This window comes from Leptosomus discolor, chromosome 9 (genome assembly GCF_034619465.1).
Source record: "Leptosomus discolor isolate bLepDis1 chromosome 9, bLepDis1.hap2, whole genome shotgun sequence".
Classification (NCBI taxonomy): domain Eukaryota; kingdom Metazoa; phylum Chordata; class Aves; order Leptosomiformes; family Leptosomidae; genus Leptosomus; species Leptosomus discolor.
In genome coordinates this window covers 5,465,356-5,480,000 of record NC_141399.1, presented here as the reverse complement: position 1 = coordinate 5,480,000, position 14,645 = coordinate 5,465,356, and the positions used below count along the sequence as shown (strand labels likewise).

The following is a 14,645-nucleotide window of genomic DNA, read 5'->3' as shown; positions in this document are numbered from 1 at the left end:
GCTCCCCGGCCCGGCCACCGGGGTTAACCGGGAGGTCGTGGAAAAGAAAACGGGGACGTCGAACGGCAATTCCAAATAACGCGGCGGGCTGGGGGAAATCCGAGCGAGCGATCGCAGGCCCCGAGCGCCCAAGGGGGTCCCCTGCGGGAGCGGGCCGGGCAGCACCGCGGCCCTGCAGCTGAGGCGCCTCGCTGGGCCCGCCGGGGATCGAGGGATCCCCAAAACCCCATCTCCAGGGCAGCCTTTTCCCTGCCCTCGCTGCCGTTGGATGGAAGAGCCTCTGCTGTGCTAACTGCAGATGATTTCACTGCGGAACATTCTGACATGCAAATGATAGCAATTAATGCCTTTGAAACAATTTATGATTTCCGGCCTACTTCAACATGTATTAGCATATACCTGGTTTCTTTAATATACACTTTGTTTTTCCAAAACCACAAACATAGTTGCTGGAATTTCATGTGGAAGTGCTTAAGGGGTTGAAAGTTAACACCTTTGTGAGCCGAGCAGTCTCACAGTTGCTGCTAAACAAAAGCCTCTTTGTAGCAGCTTTCTCGAAATGTTTTCTTAACATGTTCCAAGTAGTTTTAGGCAGGCAACTAAAGTAAACAAGATGTTACCATGATAAAAACACTTGTGAAAACATTACAGAGTGCACTTAGTAGTTTCTTTCACATAAACTCCCCTTCCTTTCATCAAAGTTAAATGCAGATTACCAGCATCACTGCAATACAGGATTGCAAGATCTCTCCAAAGGCCTGTGTCCCTTTTTTAAAGAATATATTTGATTTTAAAATGGTACAGCCATGATTCGGCACATCTAAACCACAATCAAATTTAAAAAAAAAAAAAAAAAGAAAAGGGGAGGTGGGTCGGGGAGAGGAATGATAAAACCCTACTCAGTGTTCCCCTTCATTTTTTTGCCCTGGATACCCTGGCTGAACCACCCTCCCTCCAGCAGGGATTTCCTGAACAACTTGCCGTATAAGGGGTATATATTTCTATCTGCAACAGTCTTTAAACACATGCAAATGAAATCAAGGATACAGTCAATTCTGCAGGAAAGTCGCCCCGTGCTACTAATTGCTCCTTTGGCGGCTGCCTGCGAGACGGGCCCTGGTTAACACGCGAGACACGCCTGCACCCTCCAGCCCTCACCTTGCTTCCCGCAGCTTGGCGGAGGGCCATCGGGTCACCGCAGTGAGACCGGACTGGTTTTCGGTTTTAGGCTGGGGGAGTGTTCTGGAGCACGCAGGGCGCTACTGTTTCATTAGGCTTAGCAGCAGCCCCTGCTGCTATCAGTTAGCTCGAACTGATACCGCATCACATGACAACCAATGGCTGATGGATTTAAAAAAAAAAACAACCCAAAAACCAAAACAAAACCCCCCAAAAACCCAATGCTAAAACTGCAACTTATTTCAAAATGAAATAGGGAAATAAATGCGTACAATAGCCCGTGTATCTGCTGGTTCTGATAAGCATCCTCCTGTTGGCTGTGAGTGAAAGACAACTAGGATCGTTATTTGTACAGTATTTATCTTTGAAATCAAGGGCCCTGTGGTGTACCTCACCTTGGGAACAAACACTACAGAACGATCACAGAAGAGTGTCAAATCTCTGGTTTTGATTTACCAACAGTTATGATATTTCTTCCTCAGGAGGAAAAGAAATGAACCATGTTTTAGACCTGCGAGTCCTTTTTTCTCCCTTAACTGTAGAATCATTTTATTGGCATACAGGGCTTTCATTCCACATGTAACTTCTCTTTGCTTTTTCTAACAGGTCTTTTTACTGAGGTAAGTGAAATTAAGCAATGCTCAATTGATACACGGGCTGTATTTCACTTGTAAACAAGAGCTTTTCTCTTGAGGGGACTGTTGAAAGAGCTTCACAGATTATACAAGTACCAGAAAGAAACTTGAAACATCTACCTGTTATCTTTTCATTAAGTAATGAATTCTGATAAATGGCAATATAATTTAAGGACGGATGCTCCACAGGAGACTTAGAAGGCTACGGTATCATTTTATGAAGCAATGCTCACTTCCTAACAGTGCCAATATGCTGCTCGGGGACATTCATTTCTGCCTTCGTTCTGGGTTAAATATCACTCCGAACAATAAGACTTTGTCTGGACACTGCAGAATTTGGATAATGAGAAAATTTACAGAAGCTGATGGGTTTAAGAAAGCCACACGAAATACTTCTGTTGAAAGGTTTCAATGGGGGGGGAAAAAAAAAAAAAAAAAAAAAAAAAAAGATTGATGATGAGTGAGTGATAAAAGAACTAGAACTGTTGGAGCTGGGAGTAGATGGAGCCGCTTCGGGTCCAGCCTGGGCTGGCAATGGTTTTCAGGTTACTCCTACCTATCGATTGTCCCGAGTATCTCCTCCAGGTGAACCGGTGGACTTGGTCTACTTATTGAAACATGTCCGAAATACCACATAAAAACCAACCTTGCCTCTATCCACGCCGTGTGACTTGAGGGCTGCATTTTCTACACACGGTCACATCAAGCACTCTGTAAGAGATCTTCCTGAAACCAACAGGTCTAATCTGGAACTGGGGACTAGCACAGGAAGCAAAGGTGGCATAATCTGACCTTATGTGACTACACACGTTATTCCAATACCTAAGACTACCACAGCAACTTTCCCTTGAATTAAGTGCAACAAAAATCAGAATTGTTTTAAAGGTCTCAATGCTATAGTATGGCATATGAATAAGAATGAGCTGGCAAGTATGGCGAGATTAGCATTTATTTCACTTAAGTGAACAACAGGATGAATTACAAGAAATGAGGCCACCCTTCATGGAAATTTATGACTAGCACCTACTTATTTTGTAATCCTCTTGTAATGAGAACCTTCTCATTACTGTACCATTCCTCACTTTTAACACATGTTCATGCTAGGACCAGCGCTGCTCCTACTGAATTCAGGAGGGTCTTGCCAGTGGAAGCAGAACTGGCCCATTCCGTTCTGAGAGCAAAAACCGATCTGTACCATCTAATGTCATCCAACAAACAGCCTCTGCCCGCTGTCACCCTTCCCTCTCTCACATAAAAATCCAGGGAACTGCCCCAGAAAGAATAGGTACGGATGAACGTTTTGGGACTAATTCTACCTATCTATCCTGAAGAATCCCATTTATTTACATGGACTAACTTCACGAGATCACCACTGTAAATGGGAGCAGAATTTGTCCCTTTGTGCATTTGAATCACAAGCATTGCTTGGGCGGTTGGTCTTTGGTGGTCTTCCAACTGAACAGCCATAGTACTTGAGAAAAGATCAGTGCCCAAACCTTCAAGAACCTGGATGCACCCAAAGCACCTGTGTACCTGGTGATCTACCCAGGCAGAAAACTCTTTTGTGATGGGAACACTTTTTGCTCCAGCTCGGAAGGGCGAGGCCGATGGTTCAGCTGTGGAGCAGCCATGTGTAAGTTATCAGAGCTCTGCCGGTCCTTCCCTGCGCCGGGATGCACACGTTACCACACACTAGTCCATAATGCACTGTTTATGCAACGTGTAAAACTGTGTTCTTTGGCAGCAAGGAAAAGGTCTGCAGCAAACTGCAGGGGCCCAATTAATATAATTATGGTTTATTTTTAGTAGTGTAGACTTTGTTCATTAGTTACTTATTTGACATAAATTAAATTTCACGTGATGTTCTGCAATTCTCTGTTCAATTATGGAGTTAATTTAAGACTAAGTTTCTACATTCAAGTGAAATCAAGGTTAAATCAAGGTTGTATTGTTTACATTATCAATACTGCAACATAAAAATTATTTAAATAAATAATAATAAAAAAAAAAAGGCTGCAGAACTGCAAACACTCTATTTTACAGTAATACACTGAGCAAGACCGTACTTTCCCCATGGGGCTAATTTACTATCCCCTGTTAAAACGTTCTTGAGCCTGATCCAAAAGCCACTGAAGTGAAAGGGAGCTCTCTGTTGACTTCAATGGGCTTTGCATCAGGCCCACGGCGAGTGACAGCACACAGAATTTCAGGGCATGCTTTCTGTACAACGCGAGTGCCAAAAAAACCATCCTTACTTTAGGAACGACTGGAAGTCTTCACATACTGCTTCACAGCCTGGCCATTTGCATACGCCGTGTCCATAGAGCGGATGGCTGTGCGAGTGCTCCTCGTGGGATAAACTGGAGGAGAGAAAGAGAGAAGAGGAAAAAGTGGCGTAACTGAAGGTACCGCGCCAATTGCTCTTCACAAAGACTCTTCGAGCAGCAAACAACAGATCCTGAAACATCCCTAACATCTCACGGTACCCACCTGACTCTGCCCATGGTTTTTCAAAACAGAATTAAATACCATTTGCAGTGCAAAACATGTGTCATTCTTACTTAGCTATCCTCCTACATTTCATTCATTAATTAAAAGCTTTGTAAAGAATTTAAATTAACATGGACGGGGGAGAAATCATTTGACAGACCTGCTTAATATCCTGCTTGATATTTTGCGAAGAAATTTATGAACATGCATATTTACAATTCAACTTAATCAGGAAGAAAAGTCATCTCCATGCAGCAGTGTATTCTTATAACACAATACAACCGGACCTGAGGCTTTCCTCATGGCTACAGAAAGAGGAAAAGCATCAAGCCTGCAGCCTTGGCTTTCCCACCATGGCATTTATTTACTGGGTTGGGTTTTTTTGTTTGGTTGCTTTTTTTGTGTGTTTTTTTTTTTTTTTCCTTCAGTTTGGGGTGGGTTTTTTCCCCCTCTCTTACAGGCTATTTCTCTGCACACGTACAGCCCCCTTATGTCCCAGTAAGGCAGATTCAGAATGTTATTTTCAAATCTTAAAAAAAGGAATCATGTAATCAAAGGATTCCTCAGTACGAGCAGTTAGTGGGGGCTATTAACCTTGCTGAGATTTGGCAGGAACGTCACAGAGTGTTCTAACTACTGAAAACAGGGTTAAAGAAAAAATTTCGCATGAGCATAAAGGGGTTAATCCTTCAGCGGGATTCCAATCAATACGTAATGATTTGGCTGCACTGATCCAAGTCATGAGACGCTTTGATCCAGGCCATGTGGTGCTCAGGGAAATGTATCTGTTGCACTAACTGATGAACCATATTCTAAAATATCTTCTTTATTCAACTTCTGCATGGAAACTTCTTAAGTAAAGGAATTATTTTTGCAACAATTTCCATAACCTTAGATGGCTTTAAAAATAAAATGTCAAAATAATATTGAAATCTCTATTTTATGCTCACACACGCATCTATTTTTCATAGCAAATCTTTTTGCTACAGTATGCCTCTGCTGTATTATGAACTTCAAACATACACAAAGGATATGAACACATACCAGCATCTAGGCGTGGCTTTTATGACTTATTTTATCCTGGATTACAGGTAACATTATGGATAAACGCCTACTTTTTGCCATTTAACTTTTATACACATGTGGAAATGCTGTTTATTCTTGTTCTGCAATATTATCTGACCGTGTACTACAACAAAATTGTGTTCTTGAATTATTTCTGATGCACTGGATAGCAGGATCACTGCAGACCATACCCCTGAGACGCTATCCCAAATGCAGAGAAGTCGCAGGAGAAAGTCTTGCCCAGAATCTGCCACTTCTGACTTACGCTCATCAAGAATCTGAATATAATTGAAGGTGGTTTTGTAATTTATTTTTCATTTTATTTTTTAATTTAAGAAAGGCACAGATCTGGCTGGAAAAGGTATTATGAGTTGTATATGAACTTAAAATTCATTATTTCATTAAAACCTTATTTTTGGCTGTTTACAAATAGTTCTTCAAGCATAAATATATATATACATGCTAGGTAATTTCCTAAAATAAAAAATAATAAATAAATGCTGTAGGTAAAGAGACTTACAAAGGCCTTTTCTATAAAGGAACATCACACTGGTTTAACTTGAGCAGTTTTTTTAAAAATGTGCGAGTGGGGAGAAACTCTATCAGTTAAGTTTTGAAAAGAACAAAGGGACCGATGCATTCCTTGCAAGGAAATTAGAAAAACACTACACCACACATTTCCTCAGCTGAGAAAGAGGGCGGGTGGCTGAAGGAACACCATCTACCCAGGCCAGACAGGCATATGGTCAAACGCCCTCCATACACATCGGAAAAGAGTAATTCAGAAAATAATGAGTTTTATCATCTGCTTCCATACCTGAATACAGCGAAGGGTGAGAAAGCAGGCTGTCATGTTAACACCCCATTAAAGTCCACGAAGACTACATATGAGAGCTACGATTCCAGAGTGTTTGGCAGGACCCAAAAAAATTCAGCGTATTAATTTACACGGCGCGCGTTACCCATACACCAGGATGACGGCAGGAACGCCGTGTGACGCCAAGTAAGGAGTCAGTCCCCTGTGGGTTTTAAGCACTGTAAATCTCATTATAATATCAACAGGAGTCACGTGGCTTAAACCCCCAGCAGGGTTTTTTAAAGTTTCTCTGTGAGAGCCTAAAGGCCATGGCCAAGCCAACGGAAAGAGCCCTACCGAGATTTCTATTTATTTTTTAAATCCAAGCGCAAATCTCTTTTCTTTCCAGGGAACTTGCACAAGACAAGACAAGCTATGTAGGACATGATACCCTGGTATTGTGTCCAAAGAAAATGATGGAAGGACCAAGAGACTTTCAAACTGTAAACGATGCTCAGGATGCTCAAGTCTAGCGCTGTCGATTCCCAGAAAGACCGGTGCTCACCGTGAAGGGGAACTTAAAAGGTCATGTTGCTAACACGACGCTACGCGTAACATGCTTAACACCTACGTACAACTTCCACTGCCATTCGACAAAGCAGACCAACTACTTCAACCTACCAAACCCAGACAATTCAAAAAGAAAGAAACCCCTCAGTATTGGAAGACGAATGCCGGCACCGTCCGTAGGCAGCGTGCCTTTCCGAAGGCAGCGACTCCCACCCCGCTTGGGGGGTTTCAGCGGTGCCTTTCGGTGACCTTCATGTGTCAGTATCAGATTACTGCTAATTTATCCATCCCACTTTGGGAGACGTTATAGATGGCCACTTGTTCCCTGACAGAGCCTTAAGAAGCACCTCAAAACAAAACAAAGGGCGGGTTTATACAGAAGCGGATGTAACGCACAAAGGATACAGCCAGTGGAAATGAATGGAGAACTCTGTTTAACTGATCTAAGTACTCACTTGGTTTGAGCAAATAGAGGTGGTAAATGAAGATTTTAATCCAATACATAAACAAACAGCTTTGCAGGCGCAATGCCAGCCTATAATCTTAAATTGTTCGATGGTATTTTGTCTGCATGCAAGCACAGTTGCTGTAATCCAGATACATCCTCGGTCTCGCTGCCGGAGACAGGCTTATAGAAGATCTGAGCATTGGCAAGCAGAAGCAAGTTTTAGGTCTGTTTGATTTCTAATGACACATTAGAGTAGGTGTTTGTTTCTGTCACCCTCTCCTTCCCAGGAACGCACATTCGTGGTCGGGTACTGGTGATGGAACACTAGGTAGTGGAAGTGATTTTATAGCAAGACGTAATTTTCAAAGAAGTGAAGGAAAAAATGATGTAAAAATCATGATGATGTGGGGTTTTTTCCCTCCATATAAGGTATCTGCATACAAAATACTTAGCACAATAGAATTATTTCCAAATAATGCAATAGTGCGGAGTTACTACATCAAAGTACAGTAAATAACCCTCTGGCAAGTGAAATGTCTTGCGTAAGTCAGCTTGTTCATGACATACGACAGAGTAACGAAATCCATGTGGGAAGCTGAAAACCGTGTAAGTGTCCACTTACTATCTGCTGCCTCCCGCCCCGTTTCCAGTAAGGAGAGGAGGGGAGAAGGGCCACGCACTTCCACAGCTCCTCTGTGCTTGCTGGATAAGGAGAGCGGGTTTTAACCTCTGCTGCCTTCAACCTATGATGCTTTGTAAGACCAAGGATCTCCAGAAGGTCACCACCTACTCCAACCAGGATGCCTGTCAAAGCTGGTACTTGCACAGCCTCACTCACCCAGACCACCTCAGCCTTCTACCTTTTGGAATACATCTGCTGTGCTACAGCATCACTGGAGAATCACACTCTGGGACACAAAACCATGGCAGACAGAGAAATCACAGACAGCCAAGCTCCCATGGAGAGCAAAAATGACAGCATATCCAAAAGAAAGACGAGAACTCACTGGGTGTCGTGGAAAAGTAGTGACCAAAGCACTAGCACGAAAGCGACCTGTGCCGTGTTGGTTTAATTCAATCCATACTCGCTAACCGTGTGAAACTGGGTACCGTGTTTGTACACGCTGGCAAAAAAAGTCACGGGTGGATATAAAAACCAGCTCAGCAGAAGCCTCAGCCATAGTAACTTCTGCCACACAGTTGACCATATTTTAAATATTCATGACGCTGACAGACTTCATATTCCACTCTCTCTTCCACATCTGCTTGGGCCAACAATCCTTGCCAAAACACTGGGGGAAGTCAGTGATGTAGAGAAGCATCCTTGATTTTCTATTACAGTTATGAAGCATCTGCTCACGTTCTAACGGTGCGGAGAACATGCCTGAGCCACCTGCACACTGAAAAAATCAATACCACGTCTCCTGCTTTCCTCTTGGAAGGGGTTTGAGCAGAGCACGCACTGAAATCGCAGAATTGCCTTTTTTTGGTTTAATTATATTTTATTTCTCAGGGGCAAGGGGAAGCGACCTCATCTTTGCCAGCTGACACGAAACTGATGTCGGTATATGGTCCAAGCAGAAGCAAGTGGTTCAGTCTCACACCACATTCCCCCTCAGTCGGGTGTGGATGGCACAGCCATCAAGGCAAATTGCCACGATTTTGGTCCTGTAGAGGAGGAGAAGACACCCCAATGGGAATCAACATGGGTCTCCCACATTTGTGACCGCTTGGTGACCTCTAATGCTCGTTGAAAGGCATCGATGGCACAAAGTTGGTGAAAATGTCACCATTCCCTGAGTCAGAAACACTCACTGTATTTGATTTAAAATCAAAACGGAAGCAGTAACGATTAAATCCTTGTACCAACTGTACTTGAATGAAAGTTCCTGCTTTCATGGCAAAATCAATTGAATAAAGATGTGTTTTGCCGTGAAGCTGCACTGGTGCAAATCCCTCTGAATTCTTACTAAGGTGGCTTAGCACCTCTTTCCTTTCTAAACTGTGAATTAAAAAAACCCCGGTAATTAAAAAATAATAATAATAAAACCAGGAAAAGTATTAATCCATATAGTGAAGCGGACTAGATATTCATGTTTCCACCCAAGCCTCAGCAACTGCCCAGAAAGCAGGCAAGTGATCTGAACAGAGATTTCCCTGAGCGGGGTAGATGTCTCTCCACCACTGGATAAAACCTTGCAGAGAGTCGTGGGCCTTTGGGACAGGAGGCATTTGACGCGTGCGGCCAGTGACAGCTCTTTCTAGAGCTGGCTTGCAAATTTTTGGATGCTTTTTAAAGCTGCATTTCTCCCCTTCCTCCTTACTATAGTCCACATCCAGACTTAGGACTAGAAGAAGCTCATGTTTTACATCAAGCCCTATTGGAAGTAACAGGAGCAGTATATTACATTTTAAATGACTACACCAATTTAAGACAAATCGGGTTAAAACTGCAGCCTACAGGCTGAAATTCTGTCTTCTAATCGGTGTGCACTAACTTGTATACTGCTGTAGTATAAGCAAAAAAAAAAAAAAAGCAGAGCTTTAGCACTGCTGTTGTAACACAAGGCCAGCAATGCACCCCGAATTGCTGTGCCATCCTTACGCCTCCTGTAGCCCGAATCTCTAAATGCCTTTTGCAGGGATGGCGCTGGAGTGTTTGCAGCAAGACTAAAGACAAAATCTGGCTAACATTCCCCTTCTCCTCTACCCCCATCGCCACTGCAAAGAGTATAACCAGACTGGACAATTATACGCATCACCTTCTGGTTTTGATCTACGCGCTGATGGTTGGGATTATTAATCAACATTACGACCCTCCAGCGCTCTGAAAGTACTACGTACTACTTCCAGTGGCAGCCCCTCTTCGCAGCAGAACTGCCACGGGGGCCGGACAGCCGCTGCCCTACATCCTTTCCTTGGAGGGATTAAACATCTTTCTAGACCACTTAGAAGAAATGCCCATTGCAAAAAGCTCAGTATTGAATCCCTCACTTATCTCAGGTGGAAGTTCCATTCCTGCACTTGAATTAATGAGTTTCTCTACTGTTTAAAACTCTTATTTTTCTATTTCAACCTTGTGCCTAGGTACTGTAGTGAAAAGTACATCAAATACCCTGAGACGCACACAATTTGAAACGCTGGATTTTAAATTCCAGCACTGCTAACTAATGAGAACAATTTTTCCCCTCTTCTTCTTCGTAGCATCACTTCATGTACTTACATACCATAATCACATCCTCCTAGAGCCTCTATTTTTCCAGGGTGTAGATCTTTAATTCCCTTTAATCTGTCTTCATAGCCTATTCCCTCCAACTCCTTTATCATCCTAGCTGCTCTCCTCTGTATTTGCTCCAGCTTCTCTTTATCCTTTCCGCAAGAGAGTGGCCAATTGTACATCACGCTCTCAATGTGGTTTAACTGGTTCTGCATAAAGTAGAACAGGAAAAAAGGAGGACTCGGATGCAACACGCATGTTTATGCCTCCCATGACTGCATTTACCTTTTTAACTAAGACATGGCACAGAGTGTCCCACCTTAATTTCTCAACCCTGATTATGCCTCAGCCGTTTCCCACACAACCGATGCTGAGCAGCTGACGTGTCACGTCAAACCAGCAGTTTGGAATTTTTATTTCCTAGCTGGGCTACTTTCTACTTACCCCTGCTAAACCTCATTTTATTCCTCTCTGAACAGCCTCCTACTTTATTCCAACGAAAAAGGATTGATTCGGTATCTTAGTTCAATTAGGAAAAATGTGATCCTACCACTTCCTTGGGTTTTGGGGTTTTTTTTTTTGATTTTTTTTTTTTTTTTAAACTGAGTTTCAGCACAGCAATCCCATCCCTTACACATGCAATTCGCGTGGCAGAGGGAGGTGGCAATGGCAAGGCTTTGGCCCCGATTCAGCAACGCTTTTAAGAACATGCGCACGTTTAGAAACACGGGATTAGACCTTGGACTTCACGAGATCTAAAATTACAAACGTACATACACACTTTGTAAAAAGATCCTGTTTGCCAACCTTATTTTACTGTAATTTATATTCTGTTGTTACATTTAAATCTATAGTAAAAGACAACACTGAGAAACTAGATCTATTCTTGTTTAACAAAATTATATTGTTACACTTCGAGTTGAAGCAAGCTTTCACCCTTATATAAACTGGCAATACGTCAACAAATATGATTAACACGGATTATTCACGTCAGTATTTTTTACCCCTGTCCCAGAGGCAACACAAAACCCGGGCAGAAGGTGACTGTCACATCGCATACAGCCTGGCAGCTCGCTGGGTGAGCCTTCACCCACCGCACAACCCTGTGGCAGCCAGGAAAGTGCCCTTTAGGAAAACGTTTATAAACAAATAATTAAGATAAACAATGACTCCAAGGGAAAAAATACAGTTAAAGCATTCAATTCTCTCTGCCACATGCTTTCCCTCCGAAGAATGCTATTTAGAAAAGCACTAAAATCGAGAGGACACAAGCCTACTTCCCCAGGGAAGCGTGCTGAATCATACAGGTAGTGTAAATATCATATGCTGCTGCAGGTGCTAGGCGTCTATGTGTTTGTGTTTACCAAAAGGCATAACAAATAGTCACACTAAAACAGAACAACATTTGGCATTGGAATGATAGATACCAGAGCAGCCACAAATCATGTTCACTTGTTTACGCTCCAACCGCTGCGCAATGCTACCACTTTGTGCCCCCTGCCTTTTTCAGAGAGCCCCTTCGCTGGGATTTGCCCCTTCGCTGGGATTTGCCCCTTTGCTGGGATTTGCCCCTTTCAGGGGCAGCCACCAGCTCCTGGCCGGGCAGGAATGCAATGCATGGCACCAAGGGGCTCAGCATCCCTCCTGAGTACAGCACACCCAAGAAAAACCACGCAACACTGCCCCAAAAGAAACAAACAAACAAAAAGAAGTAGTAAGAAACAGACTCGCGTGACATATACGGCCAGCTAACATCGTTTACAGCTTTGCAACTTCTGAGTTAATTCACTGTATAAACAACGAGGAAAATGTTTCTTCCGAGCAAGACTTCCTGTAAACTGTTCGCTAGAGCGGGGCCGGGCGCGGGGCTGGCGCACCTGCTGATTAACCACACGCTCCAAGAATCAACCAAAACCGAAGCCAACGAGATTGTTCTGGAAATTTGCTCAGAGCTGATTTTTTCCTTCCCCCACGTTATAAATTGGATTCTACAATAAAACAAACAGCAGAACATAGGTTGCCGAGAGTTAAAAATCTACTTTTTACACTACATTGACCACAGCACCCACAGGCACAGCTACAATGTCTTTCTATGAATGGGACAGATTGCCATATGGATGCAGACACTGAACAAGCTGTACAACTCCTGGCGACAAGTGCCTAGGGGACTGTCCTATATTAGCACCACCTGTGCTGTGGAAATTGTGCTCTGTGTATGAAATGGTATTTAAGGGCCCATCATGATGTTATTTTTGAGTACACACAGAAAGGAAAATTACAGTTAAAAAGAATTCGCTGGCTAGCGGATCCGTTGCTCAGTTCCCGAGATCGTTTCCCAAAGGAATAGTTATCTTCTGGATTCACGCAGCCCAAAATGACAAGCTGCAACATATATTAGCAGTTTCCCTGCCTGGGCTTACACCATTATTTTAATGAGAAGAACACACTTCATAATATACATACGTCTTTCCTGATCACACAGAAGAAACTACAGCCCTCCCACCTTAAAACCACCAGCTACACGGAAAAACACCCCATGGCATGACACAAACGTTGCTCCAGCAGCAAGTAATGCAAGACAAATTTTCCTTGGGCTCCTTCCCCCACCCCTCAACGTGTAGCAGGTAGAGCCACAAATCCCGATTACCAAATTTCAATGTGCATCTCGCTACTTTGAAAATGTAACTCCGTCTGACTGACAAAAATAGAGCTGCAGATTAGCACAAGATGTCGAAGGAGGGGGGAGAAGGGAACAGAGGTTTGAGCAGTACCTAGGTGCTCTACAAAAAGAGATTTCCCCCTCTTCAAACTGCAAGAAAAAAAAGGATGCCAAGAAAAAGAAAAGTAAAATAAATTGAATTAAAGAAAAACAGTTGTAAAGTGAACATTACAACCTGGGAAAAATGATGTCATTTTATTGAGAAACTCATTTTTTTCCATTAAACCACAGTGAAACGGATAAAGTTTATATAGCTTAATGGTGGAGTTTTACTTTAAATGCTACTCAATATCTTAGCAGTACGATATATAACATGATATAACAGCTGTCATACTAACTGCTCGATTTTTATTGAACAGCAGAGAAAACAGTCACACAAAAATCACCTAACTTCTCCTCTACTTTTACGGCATTTTCAAGGGTGTTTCTTTTCCACTCTCAGGCTGTCATATGTATGATAAAAAAAATAACACAGCTCTTCATTAGCTCCCTGCTCAGCTCTTTAGGATAGTCAGATCTCCTGAGCAAATGCTGAGGAAGGACAACTGGCACACAGGAGGAAATAAAAAGAAACAGGAATCCACGGTGCAGTAAAACAAAAACAGGTCCCTTTTTAAGACTACTACATAAACACCTCTAATAAAAGAAGAGGACAAATTTTCATTGGACTCTAAGTATTTAAACAGGAATGTTTTAGTAAAAGTTTAACTGCAAAGTGCATGCAATTAACAGAAAGCCATCAGCTATTTCTCTGGTATGTAAAAATAGCATTAAGCTGTATTAAATGCACGTGTAAGTATCTCGGTTGCAAGAAAAGGGAGGAGATATGCAAAGCACTCAGATATCAAACAATGATCTGTTGGCCAGATGGAGGAATAAAACAATACATATGCTAAAATTTGGAAAAGTTCTGTTAGGCGTCTGCCAAGGCTCACCCAATCTATTTTAAGTGCTTTTTGATACATTAGCTTAGTGTTTGGAGTTGTACAACTGATGGTTATTACACAGGACCAGAACGCAGCAAAGCGTTGGCGTGCAGGAGCTCCCCGACGCCGGGGCAGCTTCCCCAGGACGGCGAAGCGTCACACACAGCACCCTTATCAAGCAAAGGGCCACACCAAGTCAGCACAGACTGGTTAAGTTTGCATCTTCTGTAGGAAAAACCCAAACTAGAAACAATTCTTGAGGGTTTAGCAAGACAATTCTTTGAAAAGCGTAATTTGATTAAAGAGCTCCCGGGCAGAGCGAGGAGCAAGCAGTATTGCAAAACTAATTTAGCAGAAAGTTCCTCAAAAACGTGGAGGGCGGCAGCAGACAGTAGGTGCCGGCAACGCGAGGGATGCTACGCACCCGAATTTGAAAAGCACCAACAAGAAGTGGTGCCTGATAAGGCTTAAAGCTGAAGATTAGCAACTCCAGGTCTGAGTCACGGCTGGTATTTTTTCAAAGCTGATTACACAGAGAAGTGACTCAGACGGGGAGAGCGTACAGTAACTGGTGGTGATTTCTCTGGCGAGGGAGCGAGT

General features: G+C 42.9%; 1 protein-coding gene across 10 annotated transcripts in view; it reads right to left on the bottom strand.

The window, feature by feature from the left end:
• FOXP1 (forkhead box P1) overlaps positions 1-14,645 on the bottom strand; it is a 164,291-nt gene that overhangs the window by 38,501 nt on the left and 111,145 nt on the right. For all 10 annotated transcript variants that reach the window (XM_086469968.1, XM_086469964.1, XM_086469961.1 and 7 more), the window contains one exon: positions 4,070-4,174. In XM_086469968.1, the coding sequence (XP_086326094.1) occupies positions 4,070-4,174 (105 nt within the window). The remainder of the gene's footprint in view (positions 1-4,069; positions 4,175-14,645) is intronic.